This window comes from Ranitomeya imitator, chromosome 7 (genome assembly GCF_032444005.1).
Source record: "Ranitomeya imitator isolate aRanImi1 chromosome 7, aRanImi1.pri, whole genome shotgun sequence".
NCBI classification, from domain to species: domain Eukaryota; kingdom Metazoa; phylum Chordata; class Amphibia; order Anura; family Dendrobatidae; genus Ranitomeya; species Ranitomeya imitator.
The window spans coordinates 59,045,209-59,065,264 of NC_091288.1; the positions used below are offsets into that span (position 1 = coordinate 59,045,209).

The window sequence follows — 20,056 nt, forward strand, 5'->3', positions numbered from 1 at the left end:
GCTGAAACCGTCGCCTCTGCCCAGAGGATCCTGGATACCTCTGCCATAGCCAAGAGACTGATTCCCTCCCTGGCGATTGACATAAGCCACAGCCGAGGCATTGGACGTCTGGATTCTGACTGGCAGACGTCTGAGAAGCCTTTCCCAGTGACTAGGGATAGAAGAAAGGCCCCTCTCTCAATGGTGTCGATCGGCGGAGAGGACCCTTGCTCCGACCAACGCCCCCTTCAATGACGGATGGCGAGAAAACGCACCCCAGCCGGGAAGGCTGGTGACCGTCGTCACCACCTGCCTTGGGGAGCACCGGACATGAGGAATGAGAGGGGATGACAGCCACCAGTTGAGAGGCTATTAGAATCTGATGGAAAGTCGGATTGGAGGTTCCAGAGACAGCACAGACGTGTCCCACTGAGGAAGGATGGCCTGCTGAAGTGGTCCCAAGTGGAACCGCGCAAAAGAGAACGCTTACGGAGCTGTCACCATGCCTCACAGGACCGTCGTAGCTGAACGGAAGGAAGGCAGCCGAGGACCCTGCAGAGAGCGAACTCTGTATGGAGAATTGCCCGCTTCTCAAGAAGAAAAATCCCTAGCGATGTCGAACAACATGCCTAAGAGGACGAGACGCTGACTTGGAACAAGACAAGACTTTGTTCTGTTGGCCAGCCACCAGAAACAGGACAGGGAGTCTAGGACGATGGTCAGACCCTCGGGCCTGAGAGAGGGGCAGAGGCTTGATGAGGATTACTTCAAGGTATGGAATGAGCACTAAGGCCCCTGATCATCAAGGAAAATCAGGACATGGAGCAAGGCCTCTTGGATATCCGTGTAGCACAGGAAATCCTGTGGGTCCATGGAAGCCAGGACTAAACAGAGGAACTTCATCCTGAAATGCCGCATGCGGAACCTTCTGTTCACTAAGTTCAGAGACGGAAAGGGTCGAACTGCGCCGCTCTTCTTCGGCACTACAAGCAGGTTTGGATAGAAACCTGGGAAGCGTACCTGCTGTGGGACGGAAACAATAACCTCCGAACAAAGAAGGAAGGTGATGGACGCAAAGAAACCCAAGATCAGAGGAGGATTTTTAGAGGGCGGGATTCAAAGAAGCGATTCCGGGCCGCTAAGCGAACCCTATCTTGTATCCAGAGGATACCACCTCCCTGATCTAGGCGTCCTCCACCGAAGCTAGCCAAACATCCCTGAAAAAGGCAGGAGATGCCCGCCCAAACTGGAAGAAACGCTGGGCCGTTAGCACGAGTTATTATGCCGGAGAAGATCTGCCAGGTCTAGGCCTGGTGGACCAACCATGGGAGTTGCGGGCACACCGGGAAGGGATAGGCTTAAAGGAAAGCCTTTTCTCTAGCCAGACGAGATCGCAGTCTGTGTTAGCTAGAGGAATCTTCCGACGCCGCAAAACAGCGAAGGGACAAAGGGAACTCGTGCCTCCCGTGGCGTCATTAATAATTTGTTCCCTCATGTAGCCAAAGAAACAGGCCCCCCGGAAGGGCTGTGTGTAGAGCCGAATATTCCGTCGGATGGCCACCATAATGCTGGATGCGTGAGCTGCACAAGCTGCGCATCTAGGGAGGCAGATACCAAATATTTCCCTGCATAGGAAATCCGGTCCGTCAGGTCGGCTAGCTCCCCCGGAGGAGCTTCAGGCGGGGTGCTCTTACAAGGCTGTTTGGTCCATCTATCTATGGTCCTTGAGACCCAGGTAGAGGCAATGGCCGAGGCACAAAGTAGAAGCAGCCGTTACAAAAGGCTGATTTTTCCAGCGGTTCTATAAAAGTATCCTTGGAACCCGTGCCAAGCTGGTAGACAGTCTGGGAACTGACGAGTCCAGAATTGCCCGCCTCCTGCCGAAGAATCAGTCCAGTTAGCGATGAGCTCAGGAGAGAAGGGATATAGGATGCCGAGACGCTTCCCTGTCTGCAAGCATCTGGTATGGCTCGCATTTCTCCTGGCATGTACCACCACCTGTTCAGCGTGTGTGGGGCAAAGGTCCTGGAAAGTGGTTTGACCGTCTAAACGAAAACCGCCTATTCTGCGGGTTCTGTAGAGGTATCCATGATGCTTAGGGTCTGGTTGATCGCAACAATAAGGCTATCCAAGTCTGAAACTTCCTCTGCAAACATGACCGAGGAAGCCTGTCTCTCTCTCGATAGAGAGGATCAGGAAGAGGGATCTCACCGGTCCAGACCGGAGGGCAAGATGGAGCGGGAAAGACAGGTGTCAGACGTCCATGGGGTTGATGGTGGACGTCCTGGTCTCCTCCAACCGACAGGCTCTGGAGGGCGAGTGGGTGGGGAATGGAGCTGGGACCGAACCTCTAAGCACGCTTGTGTGCTAGGATCATGGTCCTGCCGTCGGATCTATGAGGATACGGGGTGGCAGTACACGCCGTACTCATAGTCCATAATGTGGGATTGCAGGTGTGACTGTTCACCCTGTATCCCCCTGTTCTGTATCTCTTGTAGGCTGGACGGAGAATCCTGTGACCCACTAGCGATTGCGGACAGGCACGGATACCAAGGTCGTGACATCCTGGTGAGGTCCGCCCCAGACTGAGACAGAAGGAAAGCCCACCCAGGGATAGAGGTCTCGGCCTCACCCGGGTTAGGGACTCCTGGACAGGGAGTTGCTGCAGCTGACAAGAGGAAGCAGGAGGACGGGACGCTCTCCTTATAGGGTTAAGCCTGGGAGCAGACCCACTAAATGATGTCCGAAGGTTAGGGAAACAGGAGAGGGGAGTAATAGGCTGCATAGCAGAGCTACTCACAGTAATAGTAGGGTCCTGCAGACTGCTCCTGGCTGTAGCTGCGACCGGCATCATGGCACAGATCCAGGGCACCAGCGATGAGATGGCAACCTAAGGAGGATGCAGGGGACCCCGCCGGAGGAAACGAGTGCTGGGGAAAGAAAGGGCCTGGCTGCAGTCTGGAAGAACCGCAGAAGGAGACCGCTGAAAAGGTCGCTGGAACGTGCGCCCTGCTGCGATGTGGCGCTAAGCAGCGGTGTAGGAATCATGGGCCCAGGAGCACCAAGATGGCGCCGGTGGGCGGGGAGAAAAGAGATTGTCGGGCGGGAGAAAGCCCGCCCGAAGAAACCGGAAGTGGAGGAGCGCGGTACCGGAAGTAGGCCCCGGCAGAAGCCGGGACCTAAATTAGAGGCCGGCGCGCCGGTAGAAGAGGCCACGGCCCCGAAACAGTGTGCCGCAGAGCAGTGCGGCAGCCTGCCAGGGCCGCCCGAGGGAACGAAGAGTCGGGTCGCGGCGTCGGAAGTAGGCCTCGGCCGGAGCCTAAATTAGAGGCCGGCGCCGCCGGATAAGGGAGCCGCGGCGCCGGAGCAGAACGCCGCAGGGAAAGAGCAGCGCGGCAGTCTGCCAAGGCCGCCGCGCAGGGACAGAAAAGCAATGTGGCCGACGAACAGTGCGGCCCAGGGGGAAGCGGTGCGGCAGACTGTCAGAGTGTCGCGCTGATGGCGGCAGAAGAAGAGACAGAACCAGCGTACCTAGCCTGCCATCACCGCAGCTCAAAAGGGAGCGCTGCTGCCTGACCCGCTGCGATGCTATTCTAGGATTCCTAACATAAAAGGTAAAAATCGTGCCTCAGGGACCTCTGCTCCCCCACACTGCGAGTGATCTGGGAAAAGGGAGCATGGAAAATACTCACCTAAACATCCCACGCTGTTACTAACCTGAGGGGGATGAGACGTCCATGGAGCTGGTGATGGACGTCCTCGTCACCTCCAACCGACAGGCTCTGGTGGGCGAGTGGGTGGGGGACGGAGCCAGGACCGGACTTCTCAGCACGCTTGTGTGCTAGGATCTTGGTCCTGGAGAGGGATCTATGAGGATACGGGGTGGCAGTACACGCCGTACTCATAGTCCGCTTTGTGGGATTACAGGTGTGACTAATCACCCTGTGTCCCCTAAGGAAAAATCTGAAAAGGAACGACGCACATTGAGGTAGATAAGGGTCTAATGAAAGACCCGTGTCCACCTCCTACTGACACTAAGCTAAACTGAATATCCTACTTCCTGTCGGTAGGGTGTACACTGCAGGGGAGGAGCTGACTTTTTTTATTTGCATAGTGTCAGCCTCCTAGTGGCAGCAGCATACACCCATGGTTCCTGTGTCCCCCAATGAAAGGCGATAGAGAAAGGATTGCGTGTTAAAGATGTTGTCTAGGCTTTGGGTTTCAAGTCTGCAGTCCCACAGTGAGAGCGGCCAGGATTCTCTGATGCTGGCAGCGGCCGAGCGCACGCCTGCAAGTATGCAATTTGCATGCATGCGGTCACATGCCGACTAGACGTGGGCAGCCTCACTCAATACAACTGTATTGAGCGAGGCCGGACATGTCTAGTCGGAATTTGACTGGAAGTATGCAAATCGTAGAAGAATGACCACATGACTACCCAGTCTTGGCAGCGGAGAAACCTGACAGCACACACTGGACATTCAGTGGGGATTCACAAGCCTGGAAATCCCCTTTCAAATTCAACTTTTACTTGGATAGAAAGTCATGAGGCTCCATACACAAGGATTAGTCGGCTGGTCATGCCAAAAACCGGTGGAATTGGTGAAATTGCTGTAACATGTTTCTGAACCTTTAAGGCAAATGTTGGGGAATAAAGGACTGACAGACACTTTTGATGCTCCTTGTGCTTGGCAAAAATAAGATTCTTACAGATTAAAATGCACTCTGACATTGGGAAACCGCAGCCAGGCTTAACGTCTAAAGGATCTGCAGAAAATCTAATGTCTATGACCGTCTTCTATACAAAATTAGGATATATCATTACGTTAAAATTTGTAATTTATTTACCTCACAGCTCCAATGTCCCAGCTCATCTACGTCCCGAATGTATGCATGATAATGGCCACCATAACATCCTCCCTTGTGTATGATAACTGAAAAGAGCTCATACATTTGCACTGAGTCCTCCAAGTGATTCTAGAAGAAAGAGGACAGACGAGTGGCTGACAATGCAAAAGGAAATATGAGCAAATTCCAGAAAAACTGACAAAATGTATTTAAAACGTTTAAAGTGGGTATAACCCATCACAGACATGGATGCTGGCACACAGATAAACAGAATAAAAAAAAAAGTGAATCCCATTCAAACCTGGTCACAAAATGGGCGGATGTTGAGGCGGTCAGGGAAAGTGTTTCGCGAGGTTTCTTTATACCGCTCACACTTTTCGAAGTCGAAGTTGAACCTCAGAAGAGAAAATGTGAGGAAGGGAGGTAATTTTCCCAGTTTGGCAGACTGTAAAGATATAAAATAACAGAAATAAGTTGAAGCACAAATGGAAACTTCTGATCGTAGACTAAACCCGGTCTACAGTGATGCTTCATTTTATGACCATTAGTTTGACATGAGACAAATTTAAAAGGTTAACTAAACTTTGTCCATGTTTTTTCATATTTGGTGGGCCTTTAAATGCCTGTAGATAGGATCCTGACCCCGACCAGAGACCCCCACTGCTGAGGCTCCTGCCTGCTGAGGCTCCTGCCGGATGAGGCTCCTGCCGGATGAGGCTCCTGCCTGCTATTTGAGGGTCAATTGAGAAATCAATGAGAGTCTCAGGGTCCAGACCCCCACTGATCTGCAGGAAATTAATGTCTCTGCCAAATATGAAAAAACACCAGCTTCAAAGTTTTGCTACTCTTTATTAAAAGTGTTGCTTCTGTAAACTGTCTGTAAACTGTCTGAATTACAGTAATCCTACATATCCCATAGGTTTTGGATGCTATTTCTGATGGTCACTCTAATAAGATAAATGGTAGAGATGAGCAAAAAGATTCACACTACCCTGGTATGGCTATGGTATCCAGTTTGGTCCTCCGTGACAGCTGGACCAAGGCAGTGTTCATCTGGGCACCCCTGGCACTTACTAAGCTCAGCAAAATTGTGAGGTCCAGTCACTAGGCCGTAGGTGACATCATGGGGGTTTTGCAAATGGCAGAGGTACCCAGGATGAAGGACATAGGATTGCCGGTGAAGGGTCCGGCTGCCATGGAGGAGGAACTGGATGCAAAGCCAGTCTAGTTCTAATTTTCTGTAATTATTAGTTGAGAGCAAATTGTGTTCCATTTAAAAAAAATTTTCACTCAATATAAAAGTAAGAAAAGATAATGTTGTATATTTGCGGTCACAGCAGTAGAGAGGCAATTTAATAAGTCGCGATTACCTTGGCAGCTGGGACAAGTTTGTCACAGGCTCCACAGCGGTACAGGTTGTCTCCATCAAACATTTCTTCTTCCACATACAAGCTGCATAGAGATTCCTCTAAACTGCTCATGTCCTTCACAGCTAATGTAAGATCGAGAAAGTCTTCCTGTATAAAAGTAAAAAGAATTAAAGCAGAAATTTTACCCAAATTGTTACATTATTAACTATATCAATGATGTGTGACAAGGTCGACAGCCCTTCTCTTCTGCTACATAATCCCACAAGGTTTGGAGACAAGTCTTAGGATGCATTATTCTCCTTTATATAATGAACAGACAAAGCACTAGACTCAAGTCCTGGTAGACCAAGTGCTTTTACTACAAAACCTCTCCAATATATACATATTAGCTGATACTCTTAAAGGGACTGACCATTTGATCTTTATTGTAACCGATGTGCTGGGGACACAATTTTGTAGTACTAAAATAAAAGTATGACAGATTCTTGATATAACGTGAGATATTTGCCAGCTCACTTCCATCAGCGCATTTTTAATTACTGTGATGAATGAGATCTCACAAGATTTCATTGATTGGGAGTACTATATATCACATGTACGTTTGTATGACCAATAGCATTCAACTAAGACCACACTGTGGTGTTCAAATCAGCCACCAAGATTTATTTCTCTATCACGGATTTTTAATATGCATCCAAATAAAAGTTGAAAACTTTTTTTTTTTTGTCATATGCTGGATCACTTTTTTCTTTTAGAATTTACAGATACCCCTCCGGCACTTGTTAGTGTTGCCTTCCTCACTGACTCTACAGTTATCCAATCCACAAAGTGGCCGCTGACGGAGGAGCATGTGACCAGACCTGCACAGCAACCTCCAATAGAAATCACCGATATAGTCCGAAAGCCATTTAACAATTGGAGGAGAGTGATGGGCGGGTCTAGTCACATGACCCGGTATAAAATGAGAAGAGAAGAACTGTGCAGTCTGTGGAGAAGGCAGGACTAACAGAAGTGCAGGAGGAGAACCTGTAAAACTTAACAACTAAGTGCCACAAACCATGCCCCCAACACATAAAATAAGAGTGGCAAGCAAACCCCTTTAACTCTTGATTTCATGCCATCACATATGCTACATTATTGGATCAATCAATAAGTAGATCTTGGATAAAAATGCACTTGTTTGTAGTAGGAATATTTTTTTTAACGTAGTCATTGAGGGTGACCTGACCTGCCTCTCACTGATATGTCCACATTCCTGGCACTGGATGCGATTAACAATTGTTCCATGGTACAAGTTCTTGATGAGATCATGGCCGGATGTGCCCTCCAAAGAGCTTTCCAAGGCACTAAACAAAATGCGGTTTAACTCCTGGACATCATGCTGGCCAGTTTGCTTTAGGAGACAGAAATTAAAGGATCAATAACAGATAGGTAACAGGGACATATAAGAAAACATTGTGCAACAATACAATAAAACTTATGCAATACAACTCGTGTTGATATATTTTTTTTATACTTATACTGAAATATTTTTTGTTCTTTATTAGGGAAGTGGTCTGCTATTATCAAAAACCATCACTAGCATTTAAAATAATGTAAGTTCAAGTAGTTTAGAAAGCTGGAAATTTCCATTTATGTCATGAGATCAAATGAAAAATGTTCTCCAGGTTTTACCTCTGGAGGGCGAGAAACGGTGATTCTAGAGTGTTTTCGTTATACGCTCCCTAGAAACACGTTGTCTAGAATTGACTAGGAGTCTGGAAGAGTGGAGACTAGTGATGAGCGAATATACTCGTTACTTGAGATTTTTTAGTGCTCGGAGATTTAGTTTTTCTTGCCGCAGCTGAATGATTTACATCTGTTAGCCAGCATAAGTACATGTGGGGGTTGCCTGGTTGCTAGGGAATCCCCACATGTACTTATGCTGGCTAACAGATGCAAATCATTCAGCTGCGGCGCTAAAAACTAAAACTCTGAGCACTAAAAAATACTCGGAGGACACCCGAGCGTGCTCGAGAAATCTCGAGTAACGAGTATATTCGCTCATCACTAGTGGAGACACTTCCGTTGGGGTCACACATGGAATATCTGCCTAGGGGCATTTCAGATCATTCCCCAATAATACTGGAGATGACCTCTCCCCCACCTGAAATGTGTAGTAAACATAGGATACACCCCTTCTAGTTGTCTATCGGAATCTTTCTATGATGCCAACATCGTGGTATCACTATGAACAGATAAGCCTCACGAAGAATGTGCATCATGCAGAGCCATATCCTGAATAATTTAGATTATAATATTTTGACCAAAATTTGAGAGAATAGACTAAACAAAGTACCGTAATTCACACAATTATTCACCCAGACCAGTGCGGTTTTATTCCGGGTCGGTCTACGTACAATAATATAAGGAAAGTGAATGTAATTGCACAGTTGGGTTGGACAGGACAGGAAGATTGGGCCTTGGCATCTCTGGATGCTGCTAAGGCATTAGATTTGGTTGAGTGGGCTTACTTTCAGAAGGTCCTTCAACAATTTGGCTTTGGACCAGGCTTCAAAAAGGTGCATTGCAGTCTTGTATCGATTTCCAAAAGCCAAGGTCCTGATTAATGGTTTTATGTCCTCATTGATTCCTTTGGGGAGTGGGACCATACAGGGGTTCCCTCTGTCCTCCTTTTTTGTTTCATATTGTCATGGAACCACTAATCGAAGGATTAAAGTGGGTTCCCGTGAGGACCGCTTGATGCTTTAATCCTGTTTATAGCTAGTCCAAGAGTTACACTGGCTTTGATAATGGATCTGATTGATGAATTTGACCTGTTCTCTGGTCTAAAAATAAACTGGCAGAAATCCATGTTGTTACCTGCAAGCACCATGGGATGGAAAGTAGGTGATGAATTCTGCAGGTTACGAATAGTATCCCATATTAAATATCTAGGTATACACATTGGAAGAAATCACAAGCCACTGTGTGATTTAAATATATCCCAGTTTGTCATACCTGGGGGAAAAAATTAGAATTTGTGGAGCCTTCCTCTATCTGTAGCTGGGAGAATCAATGTCATTAAAATGAGAGTCCTCCCTAAATTCCTATATGTTCTTGAACATTCTGCCTCCATAGTCCAATAGAAGGTCTTTGCCATGATCAACTCCCATTCAGCATCCTTCATATGGGACTCAAACAGACACGAACTGAAACTGACCACTCTTCAGGGCCCAGGTATGAGACAGCTGCAGCACTCCCAGACTTCCTATACTATTTAGCTGGCAAACATCACTTTCTTCAACACTGGATAGGAGATAATCATTTGCATTATTCTGAACACCACCTTGCACACCGTTCAAGTCTTCATTGTCTACGATGGGTTCTTGGAGGCATCAGTACAATACTCACGCTCCTTCATGCCAATTCTCAGACTTGCGGTTCAAGTGTGGAAAGTCATATATAAGATTTTTCAATTCAAGGATACTGTAGTCGAGTCCCCCTAATGGCTAAAAAGTGCTCTTCCCAAATTGCTACATTCCCAATATGCTCAGCTTCGGTTGAACTTTAGGGGTCAAGAAGACATTGGCACAGGTACATATGCAGGGTGTTGTGGCTTCCTTTGATCAATGTTAAGAACTCTATCAAGTCCCCAGACATGCTTTCTTTAGGTATCTGAAACGAAGACCAAGGGGTTGATCTCCTTTTTATACACCTAATTACTAAGCAGGAGAAGCTCCTCATTGTCATTGTTGGTTGAGGCCAAATGGAGGATAGTATTACCCTTCACATCAGAAGAGAATTGGAGTGAGGCCTTGTTCTCGTCACAATCTGTTTCACCGGCAATTAATAACAATCTAGTCCAAATGTATATAGCTCATCAATGCTACCTGACTCCTAGTAGGTTATATAAAATGGGAAGAGCCACCACTGCAAATTGCCATTGGTGTGGGAAAGGGGCAGAAGATTTCATACATCTAATGTGGCATTCCCCTTATATTGTACACTTTTGGAAAGAGATCATAGCTATCCTCATCGAGATCATACAGCCCTGTGTAACTCCCTGCCCTAAGGTGTGTTTATTAGGAATCCTTGACCTGGCCTCACTATCTGCGCACTCTTCTCAGGGAACCCTTGTTTTTTTGCTCCAATGCCATCACCATGAAATGGATGGATAGAAGACCCCCACTAACTTCACACTGGGTCAATATGGTAAATACTGCAGCTTCCTATGTGAGGATGGTACAGAAAAATAGACATTGTCCTGAAAAATGTGATAAGTTATAGAAGCTTTGGTTTAATTCCCCTTTGACTCACATTAGCCCCCAGGTGATGAGGAAGATTCTCTCATGATAAAGAATGTGACATTTGGTGCTTGACATGGGGGTGTCTTACGGTTTTGGCTAAGGGTGTCAAGGGCAGGGTTACGTTTGCCAGAAAGCATGAATGAGCAATGAGAAATTCTGTTCTTTTGTTCTATGATGTAACCTTGTTATGTTGGAAAATCGTCAATAAAACAAGTTAAAAAAAAGTTCTCCGGTGAAGACAATCCACTGATCTGTGAAAGTCTGACAGCTGGACACGCACAGATGAGTAGAAAGATTCCCTGTTCTGCCAAATGGGGAACTTTTATCCCTGTTGCAATGAAACTGAAGTGCGACCTCCCCTTTATTCAATCCCTATGGGACGCTATGCTGTGAATAGTTATCACTGTACAAGCAATTTAACGTTCTTGTGTATCAAACGTGTAAACAAGAGAACAAACAAGAATGCCAGTATTAAAAAGGAAAATTGAGTCAGCAATCGGACACAAAACTAAACATGGCAAGCATGTACTATGATGCTCTTGTTGCCTATATCTGACACTAGAAATGCATTTCAACCAAAAAAATGTAATGTTCTATATAAAGGAGAAGAAAACCTCATTATTATCCCAGCCAAAGCTGCTTGTAAGGTCAGAGGTTGATGCCGCCTGTTGATCCACTAAGAGGAGTTGTGCAAACAGTCGCTGTAACTGCAATGGAATGATGCGAACCTGGAGAAGAACAAGACACAGGATAAAAGTTTTAAAATCATTTTATGTGACAATATGAGTACAGTGTATGTCTTATTACTGCTTTTCCATGACCAGAATTTTGCAGCAGCATTGTCTTCTATTGCCTCTCAATTTCACAACCCTGATTCTATTCAGGTACTCTGGTATTATTATTATTTATTATTATTATTTATCTTATTTATTATTGGTATCTAAGTTACTCCAACAGAAAATGAATGGAGCAGCAGCATGAATGTGCGACTATACCACTCCACTCAATCCTGGCCATAGTGAGGAGGAACAGGGGATAGGTACTGCCATTCTGGTAATCGGTCATAAGTTATTCAAGGTAACTGTACCATACAATAACTGACAATGGAAAAAGGATAATCTTTTCCCACCAATCGTAGGACAAAACACCCATGTATCTCCTCACCTGTCTAGTCTAAGACACACTTCTTATTTTATTAATGGCTCACCCCATTTTTGGCCTATAAGCTAAGACCACCGCCATCAGGGGCTTATCTACAGCATTCTGTAATGCTGTAAATAAGCCCCCGATGTATCCTGAAAGATAAGAAAAACGAGTTAGATTATACTCACCAAGGGGCGGTCCAGGTTCGGTTCGGGTCCGATGGGCATCGCGGTCTGGGTCCAGCGCCTCCCATCTTCATGCGATGACGTCCTCTACTTTGCTTCCTGTCACAGCTCCTGCGCAGGCGTACTGATTTGCCCTGTTGAGGGCAGCGTAAAGTACTGCAGTGCGCAGGCGCCAGGTCTCTCTGACCTTTCCCGGCGTCATCGCATGAAGATGGGAGGCGCTGGACCCGAAACGTGACGCCCATCGAACGCGAACCGGGACCGCCCCTGGGTGAATCTAATCTAACTCGTCTTTCTTATCTTTCAGGTTACATTGGGGGCTTATCAACAGCATTACAGAATGCTGTAGATAAGCCCCTGATGGCGGTGTCCTTAGCTTATAGGCCAAAAATGGGGTGAAAGATTCCCTTTAACTGCTTCAAAGTTTGGTATCCCTGAAGCGGTTAAAAAACAGGGATTTTTGTGTACTCACCATAAAATCTTTTTCTCCGAGCCAATCATTGGGGGACACAGGACCATGGGGTGTTATGCTGCTGTCACTAGGAGGACACTAAGTAATACAGAAAGAATAGCTCCTCCCCTGCAGTATACACCCTCCTGCTGGCTCCAAGTGAACCAGTTCGGTAACAAAGCAGTAGGAGCTTAACATTTAACCAGGATGAACTATGTCAAAACCAAGCCAGCACAGAAAACCAAAGCCATTAGGCTAACAGGGTGGGTGCTGTGTCCCCCAATGATTGGCTCGGAGAAAAGGATTTTACGGTGAGTACACAAAAATCCCTGTTTCTTCTACGCCTCATTGGGGGACACAGGACCATGGGACGTCCTAAAGCAGTCCCTAGGTGGGGAACAATCAACTGTAATTGCTCCTTGTACCCACAGGTTACACATGCGGCACAGCCGCCTGCAAAATTCGTCTGCCGACGGTCGCATCTGCCGAGGCCTGCGAATGAATATGGTAATGTTTTTTAAACATATGTAGACTGGACCAGGTCGCAGCTCTGCAAACTTGTGCTGCCGAAGCTTGATGCCAGATGGCCCAAGACGCACCCACTGACCGAGTGGAATGAGCCTTAATCCCTGCTGGGACAGGATGACCTCTGACTCGGTAGGACTCCTGAATAGCTGAACTAATCCATTTGGCTATTGTCGCCTTGGAAGCGGGAAACCCCTTCCTTGGCCCTTCCTGGAGCACAAACAGGGCATCTGACGTGCGGAAGGACGCCGTCCGCGAGACGTACCTCTTGAGAGCTCTCACTAAATCCAGTGTGTGGAGAGCCTTCTCGAAGCGATGTACTGGTACCGGACAGAGTGATGGTAACACAATCTCCTGATTGAGATGGAAGGATGAGACAACTTTTGGCAAAAAGGACAGGGATGTTCTCAAAACCACCTTATCCTGATGAAAATTCAGAAACGGAACTTAACAAGACAAAGCCGCCAGCTCTGAGACTTGTCTAATGGACGTGACCGCAACCAGGAAGGCAACCTTCCATGAAAGAAAAGACAGGGAAACCTCCTGCAGAGGTTCGAAAAGAGCTTCTTGCAAGACTCCGAGGACCAGAGTAAGGTCCCATGGTTCCAACGGCATCTTATAAGGCGGCACCCTATGGGAGACTCTCTGAATGAACGTCTTCACTTGTAATCTGTTAGCAATCCTGCGTTGGAACAGAACAGACAGGGCTGAAATCTGTCCCATGAGAGAACTAAGGGCGAGACCTAAGTCCAAACCCATTTGTAAAAATTCGAGGATGGAAGGAATGGAAAATTCAAGAGGAGAACGTCGCGGGTCGTTAAACCAGGAAAAGAAGGTTTTCCAAGTGCAATGATAAATGTGCATAGACGTAGGCTTTCTAGCGCTGATCATGGTAGAGATGACTTCCGGAGAGAAACCTGCCTGGGTTAGAACCCAGGACTCAACGGCCATGCCGTCAAACACAGGGCCTCGGAGTTCTGGTGGTAAATGGGACCCTATGATAGCAGGTATGCGTGATTCGGTAATCGCCAGGGAACATCGGCGACTAGTTGAACTAGTTCTGCGTACCACGCCCGGCGCGGCCAATCTGGCGCAATCAGGATTACCGGTACTCCCTCCGCTCTGATCTTCTTGATGACTCTCGGCAGTAAAGGGGAGCGAGGGAAATATGTACGGAAGCCGAAAATGATGCCACAGGAGTACGAGTGCATCTGCCCCAATTGCTGCTGGATCGTGGGACCGAGCTATGAAGTCAGGAACCTTGGAATTTTGCCGTGAGGCCATCAGATCCAAGTCCGGAGTTCCCCAACAACAGCAGATCTGGTGGAAGATCTCCGGATGGGGAGACCACTCCCCGGAGTCGAGGCTTTGACGACTGAGAAAATCTGACTCCCAATTGTCCACTCCCGGGATGTCAACCGCAGAAATCATTGAGCGGTTTTCCTCGGCCCAACGGAGAATGTATCCTACCTCGCTCATGGCGGCCATGCTGCGGATTCCCCCCTGTCGGTTGATGTATGCCACTGCAGTGGCATTGTCGGACTGAATCCTGATGGGACGACAAGCCAGGAAGGGATGGGATTGGAGAAGAGCTAACCTGATTGCCCGAATTTCTAAGATGTTGATCGGAAGGCATGATTCCTGAAGTGACCAGCGGCCCTGAGCAGTGTAATGTAGGAACACCGCTCCCCAGCCTAGAAGAATGGCATCTGTTGTCACAACTAGCCAATGTGCTGGAAGAAAAGACTTCCCTTGATTCAGGGAGGACTTCAATGTCCACCACCTGAGAGACTGTCTGACTCGCTGGGGATGAGAGAACCGACGGTCGAAGGAGGACGGGTTCCTGTCCCAAAACAGCCAGGAGGGCATGCTGTAAGGGACGGAGGTGTAATTGGGCAAATGGAACCGCCTCCAAGGCTGCTACCATCCTGCCGAGGACTCTCATACTGAAGGGCAGAGAGTGAGTGCGAGGTTGAGAGAGCTTCTGAGCTTCCTGCTGTAAGGCTGAGATCTTTTCCGGGGGAATAAGCACCAACCCCTGGGACGAATCCAGTATCATTCCTAGAAAGGAAATTAGCTGAGCCGGTACTGGGGAAGATTTTTTGAAGTTTACCTTCCAACCCAGGCGAGAAAGAGAATCCATTGTGATGTTCACGGCCTCTTTGCAGGTGCGGAAAGAGGGGCCTTTGATGAGGATATCGTCTAGATACGGTAGCACCACCACGCATCGGGTGTGAAGGATGGCCACGGCGGCCAACATGACCTTGGTGAATACCCTGGGAGCGGTGGCGAGGCCAAAGGGCAAAGCAACGAATTGGAAGTGTTGTTCCTGAACTGCGAAGCGAAGAGGGGAAAATTGGAATGTGGAGGTACGCGTCCTGGATGTCTATAGACGCCAGGAACTCGCCTTTTTCAATGGAGGCGATGACTGAACGAAGCGATTCCATTCGGAACCGTCGCACCCTGATGAACGTGTTCAGCAGTTTTAGGTCCAGTATGGGCCGTACTGTACCGTCCTTCTTTGGAACAATGAACAGGTTTGAATAAAAACCTTGAAACCTTTCGCTTTGAGGGATAATAACCCCATCTTCTTTTAGAGAGCTTATGGATTGGAAGAACTATGATGCCTTTACCCTGGGAGGAGAAGACAGGAAAAAACGATTTGTTGGGAGAGAGAAGAATTCTATCTTGTATCCGGAGGACACTAAGTCGCGGACCCATTCGTCGTGAACGACCGAGAGCCACGCGTCGCTGAAGGAAAGCAGGTGGCCGCCTACTTTGAGGGTGTGCCCCGGATACCACAGGGAGTCATTGTGTGGGAGATCTGCCCGGTCTGGACTCCCTGGATCCTGACTGCCTAGGCCTGCCTCTCTATGAAGGGGAAGGTTTGTAAGAGGTCTGGGGACCTCTATCCCTACGTTGTGCCCGGCCGGGTCCGGAAGATGTGGAAGTAGAGGACCAATTTGAGTTGGAACGAAAAAAAAAAAAAAAAAAAAAAAAAAAAAAAAAAAAATCGGGACAGAGCCTGCTGTTGCTGGTTCCGAAAGGGCCGAAAGGGTCTCTGTTGTGGGAGAAATTTACTCTTCCCTCCAGTGGCATCGGAAATTAATTGATTGAGTTTTTCGCCAAAAAGATGACCGCTCTGATATGGTAAAGAAGTCAATGACTTTTTGGAAGCAGAATCCGCACGCCAGTCCCTGAGCCATAAGGACCTCCGAATGGTGATGGCGTTTGCTGCTGCTTGAGAAGCGCAGTCAGCGGCATCTAGAGACGCAGTCACTAGAAAATCCCCAGCTCTGGCTGAGTAGCAAGGTCTGCTACCACAGGGGGAAGATTGGCATCCAGAACAGCTGAATACAAGACCTCAGCCCAATGGGTCATAGCCTTAGCCACCCACGTAGCGGCAAAAGATGGAAAGAGTGTGGCTCCTGAGGCTTCAAAGGCTGAATGAGCCATATTGTCGATCTGACGATCGGTGGGGTTTTTAATCGAGGCGCCCTCTGAAGTGGTTAAAATAGATTTAGTAGCCAGGCGCGATACTGGAGGATCTTACCGGAGGGGACTGTGACCAATCTTTTCTTAGATCAGGAGCAAAGGGATATTTTGACTCCTTGGGCTTTTGCCCTGTGAATCGTTTATCTGGATGGATCCTATGAGATTCAACGATTTCCTTAAATTCGGGATGATTGGTGAACACTCTGTGAGCCCTCTTGATCCTCTTAAAGGACACAGCATGATCCGTTTTAGATAATTGTTTCTCATCTAACTTCAGGGCCTTGTTTACTGACTCAGAGTCGAGAGTCTCCTGATCGTGTTGAAATTCCTGATCTAGGAACGTGTCAGAATCGTCCTCTGAGACAGGTTCTCTACTAGCTCCAAAGGAGGGGGAGCGAGAAATGGAGCTCTCAGAACCCGATTCCCGGAGATGGACTGGGGATATGGCATGAGTCCTTTTCCTGGAAGAGCGAGAGCTCCTTGGTAAGGTACGAACCCCTAGTGTACAAGGGGTTCTGATCATCGGAAGCGTTGTCCGTAAGAGTGCCCTGGTTAGAGGAAGGGTCTCGGAATGAGTCTAACGCTTTGGACAGGGATGCCATAGACCGGGTAAGGGAGGTAGCCCACTCAGGGGGACTAGGCTCACTGGGTTCGGTATCAGTAACAGGTGGTCCCTGAGCAGTCACCAGTTCACAAGCTTAGCATAACGCAATATTGTGACCCCGGGGTAGAGATACCTTACAAGAGGTACAAGCAGCAAAAATAGGGATTTTTGGTTACTCACCGTAAAATCCTTTTCTCCAAGACGCTCATTGGGGAACACAGGACTGTGGGTGTATGCTTCTGCCGCCAGGAGGCTGACACTAAGTAAACTTAAAAAAAAAATTAGCTCCTCCTCCATCGTATACACCCTGACACTGGCTACCAGAGACTCCAGTTTGGTGCAAAAAGCAGTAGGAGAACAAAAGAAAACACAAAAAATAATATAACAGCATAAATACAGAAACTTTATGTCTAGAAAAGATCCTACTGACTAATGTAATCAGATATAACCAAAGCAGCCATAAGGCTACCAGGGAGGGAGCTGTGTCCCCCAATGAGCGTCTTGGAGAAAAGGATTTTACGGTGAGTAACCAAAAATCCCTATTTCTCCTTCGCCTCATTGGGGGACACAGGACTGTGGGATGTCCTAAAGCAGTCCCTGGGTGGGAAAAATCACTCACCAGAAAAAGACATCCAGATAATGTTTGTCTATAAATGCGCCACTGCCGCTTGAAGAATTCTTCTACCCAGACTTGCATCTGCAGAGGTCTGGGAATGGACATTATAATGTTTGACAAATGTATGCAGACTAGACCAGGTCGCAGCCTTGCAAACCTGTTCTGCTGAGGCCTGGTGCCGAACGGCCCAGGAAGCCCCCACTGCTCTAGTCGAATGAGCCTTGATTCCGGCCGGAACCGTCATGCCCATGGAGCGATAAGCCTCCTGAATGGTCGCCCTTATCCATCTGGCCAGGGTAGATTTTGAGGCCGCGCATCCCTTCCTGCGACCCTGCGGAAGGACAAACAGAGCATCCGTCTGGCGAAAGGGGGCCGTACGGGAAACGTACCTCCTCAGAACCCTCACCAGATCCAACGTATGGAGAGCCTTTTCTACACGGTGCGTAGGTGCCGGACAAAAAGAGGGCAGAACAATATCTTCATTAATGTGAAATGATGAAACAACCTTCGGCAAAAAGGATGGAGCTGGTCTGAGCACCACCTTGTCCTGATGAAATCGCAAAAAAGGAGGACGACAAGAAAGAGCTGCCAGCTCCGATACCCGTCTTATGGACGTTATGGCCACTAAAAATACAACTTTCCAAGAGAGAAACATCAAAGAAACCTCTTGAAGAGGCTCAAAAGGAGCGTCCTGTAAAGCCCTTAAGACCAGATTAAGGTCCCAAGCTTCCAAAGGAGTCTTATAAAGAGGGACCTTATGAGCGACTCCTTGGAAAAAAGTCCTGACTTGACGATTAGGAGCAATCCTGCGTTGAAAAAGTACTGATAAAGCCGAAACCTGCCTTTTAAGGGTACTCGGAGCCAGCCCAGAATCCAGACCTGCTTGAAGGAAGGCTAGAATGTTAGGAACGGAGAAACGCAAAGGGGGCAGCCCGCGTTCTCTACACCAGGAAAGAAACACCTTCCAAGTGTGATAATAAATCCTGGCCGAAACGGACTTACGTGCACTGATCAAGGTATCAGCCACTTCTTGAGAAAAACCAGCCTGAGTTAAAACCCAAGATTCAACGGCCAGGCCGTCAAACGTAGGACCTCTGAGTTCTGGTGGTAGATCGGCCCTTGAGATAGAAGATCTGGCCGATCGGGGAGCCGCCAAGGAACCCCGGCTAGAAGTTGTACCAGGTCTGCATACCAGGTCCGTCGTGGCCAATCCGGAGCAATCAGGATGGCCGGCACCTTCTCTGATTTAATCTTCTTGATTACTCTCGGGAGCAGTGCCAGAGGAGGGAACAGATAAGAGAGATGAAATTGGTTCCAAGACAGTACCAGCGCATCCACGGCGATAGCCTGGGGATCTCGGTACCGAGAGACAAAACTGGGCACCTTGGCATTCACCTTGGACGCCATTAGATCCACGTCTGGAGTTCCCCAAAGATGGCATATCTGCAAAAATACCTCGGGGTGGAGAGACCATTCCCCGGAGGCTAGACCCTGACGGCTTAGGAAATCTGCCGCCCAGTTTTCTTCGCCCGGAATGTGGACCGCTGAGATCACAGAGTGATTTCTCTCCGCCCAGAGTAGAATCAGTTTTACCTCCTGCATGGCTGCCTTGCTGCGGGTGCCCCCCTGGTGGTTTATGTAGGCTACCGCTGTAGCGTTGTCCGACTGAATCCGGACAGGGCGACCCGCCAGAAGATGGTGAAAACGTAACAAGGCTAGCCGGACCGCTCGAATCTCTAAGATATTGATGGGGAGTTCTGATTCCCGAGGAGACCAGCGTCCCTGAGCTGTGTGATGGAAGAACACTGCTCCCCAACCCAGGAGACTGGCATCTGTTGTGACCACTAGCCAATTGGTTGGGGGAAAGGGCTTCCCCCTGAGAAGAGATGAGCTGTTTAGCCACCAAGCGAGAGCCTGTCTGGTCTGAAAAGACAACCGAAAATTGCGGTTGAGAGAGAGAGGATTTTTGTTCCATGCTGATAGGATTGCACGTTGGAAGGGTCGAAGATGAAACTGTGCAAACGGAACCGCCTCTATGGTTGCAACCATCTTTCCTAACACCCTCATCCCGGACCGAATCGTATGAGGGTATGGCTGTAGAAGGTTCCTCACTTCCCGCCGAAGGGCTAGGACCTTGTCCTGGGGAAGGATAGTTAAGGCTTGAGAGGTGTCGAAGGTCATGCCTAAGAAAGAGATTTTTCGAGACGGCCGTAGAGATGACTTCCTTAAATTTACCAACCAACCTAGATGGAAAAGGGTGTCCAGAGTGATGTCGACATTTTCCTTGCAAGACTGAAATGTCGGTCCCTTGATCAGCAGATCGTCTAGGTATGGCAAGACAACTATACCTCGGGAGTGCAGAATGGACACCACAGTCGACATGACTTTTGTGAACACCCTGGGAGCGGAAACCAGTCCGAAAGGTAATGCCGTGAACTGGAAGTGTAGATTGTTTACGGCAAACCGGAGAAAACTTTGATGGAGCGGAAAGATGGGAATATGAAGATAAGCATCCTGAATGTCTACTGAGGCCAAAAATTCTCCCTTTTCC

General features: G+C 48.1%; 1 protein-coding gene across 1 annotated transcript in view; it reads right to left on the reverse strand.

Annotated features, from left to right (window-relative positions):
• The window catches only part of USP40 (ubiquitin specific peptidase 40), a 113,858-nt gene that overhangs the window by 85,476 nt on the left and 8,326 nt on the right, over positions 1-20,056 (reverse strand). Inside the window, exons 4-8 of the mRNA XM_069733301.1 lie at positions 11,101-11,214; positions 7,426-7,590; positions 6,198-6,344; positions 5,129-5,272; positions 4,828-4,956 (exon numbers count right to left, since the gene is read on the reverse strand). Coding sequence (XP_069589402.1) covers positions 4,828-4,956; positions 5,129-5,272; positions 6,198-6,344; positions 7,426-7,590; positions 11,101-11,214 — 699 coding nt within the window. The remainder of the gene's footprint in view (positions 1-4,827; positions 4,957-5,128; positions 5,273-6,197; positions 6,345-7,425; positions 7,591-11,100; positions 11,215-20,056) is intronic.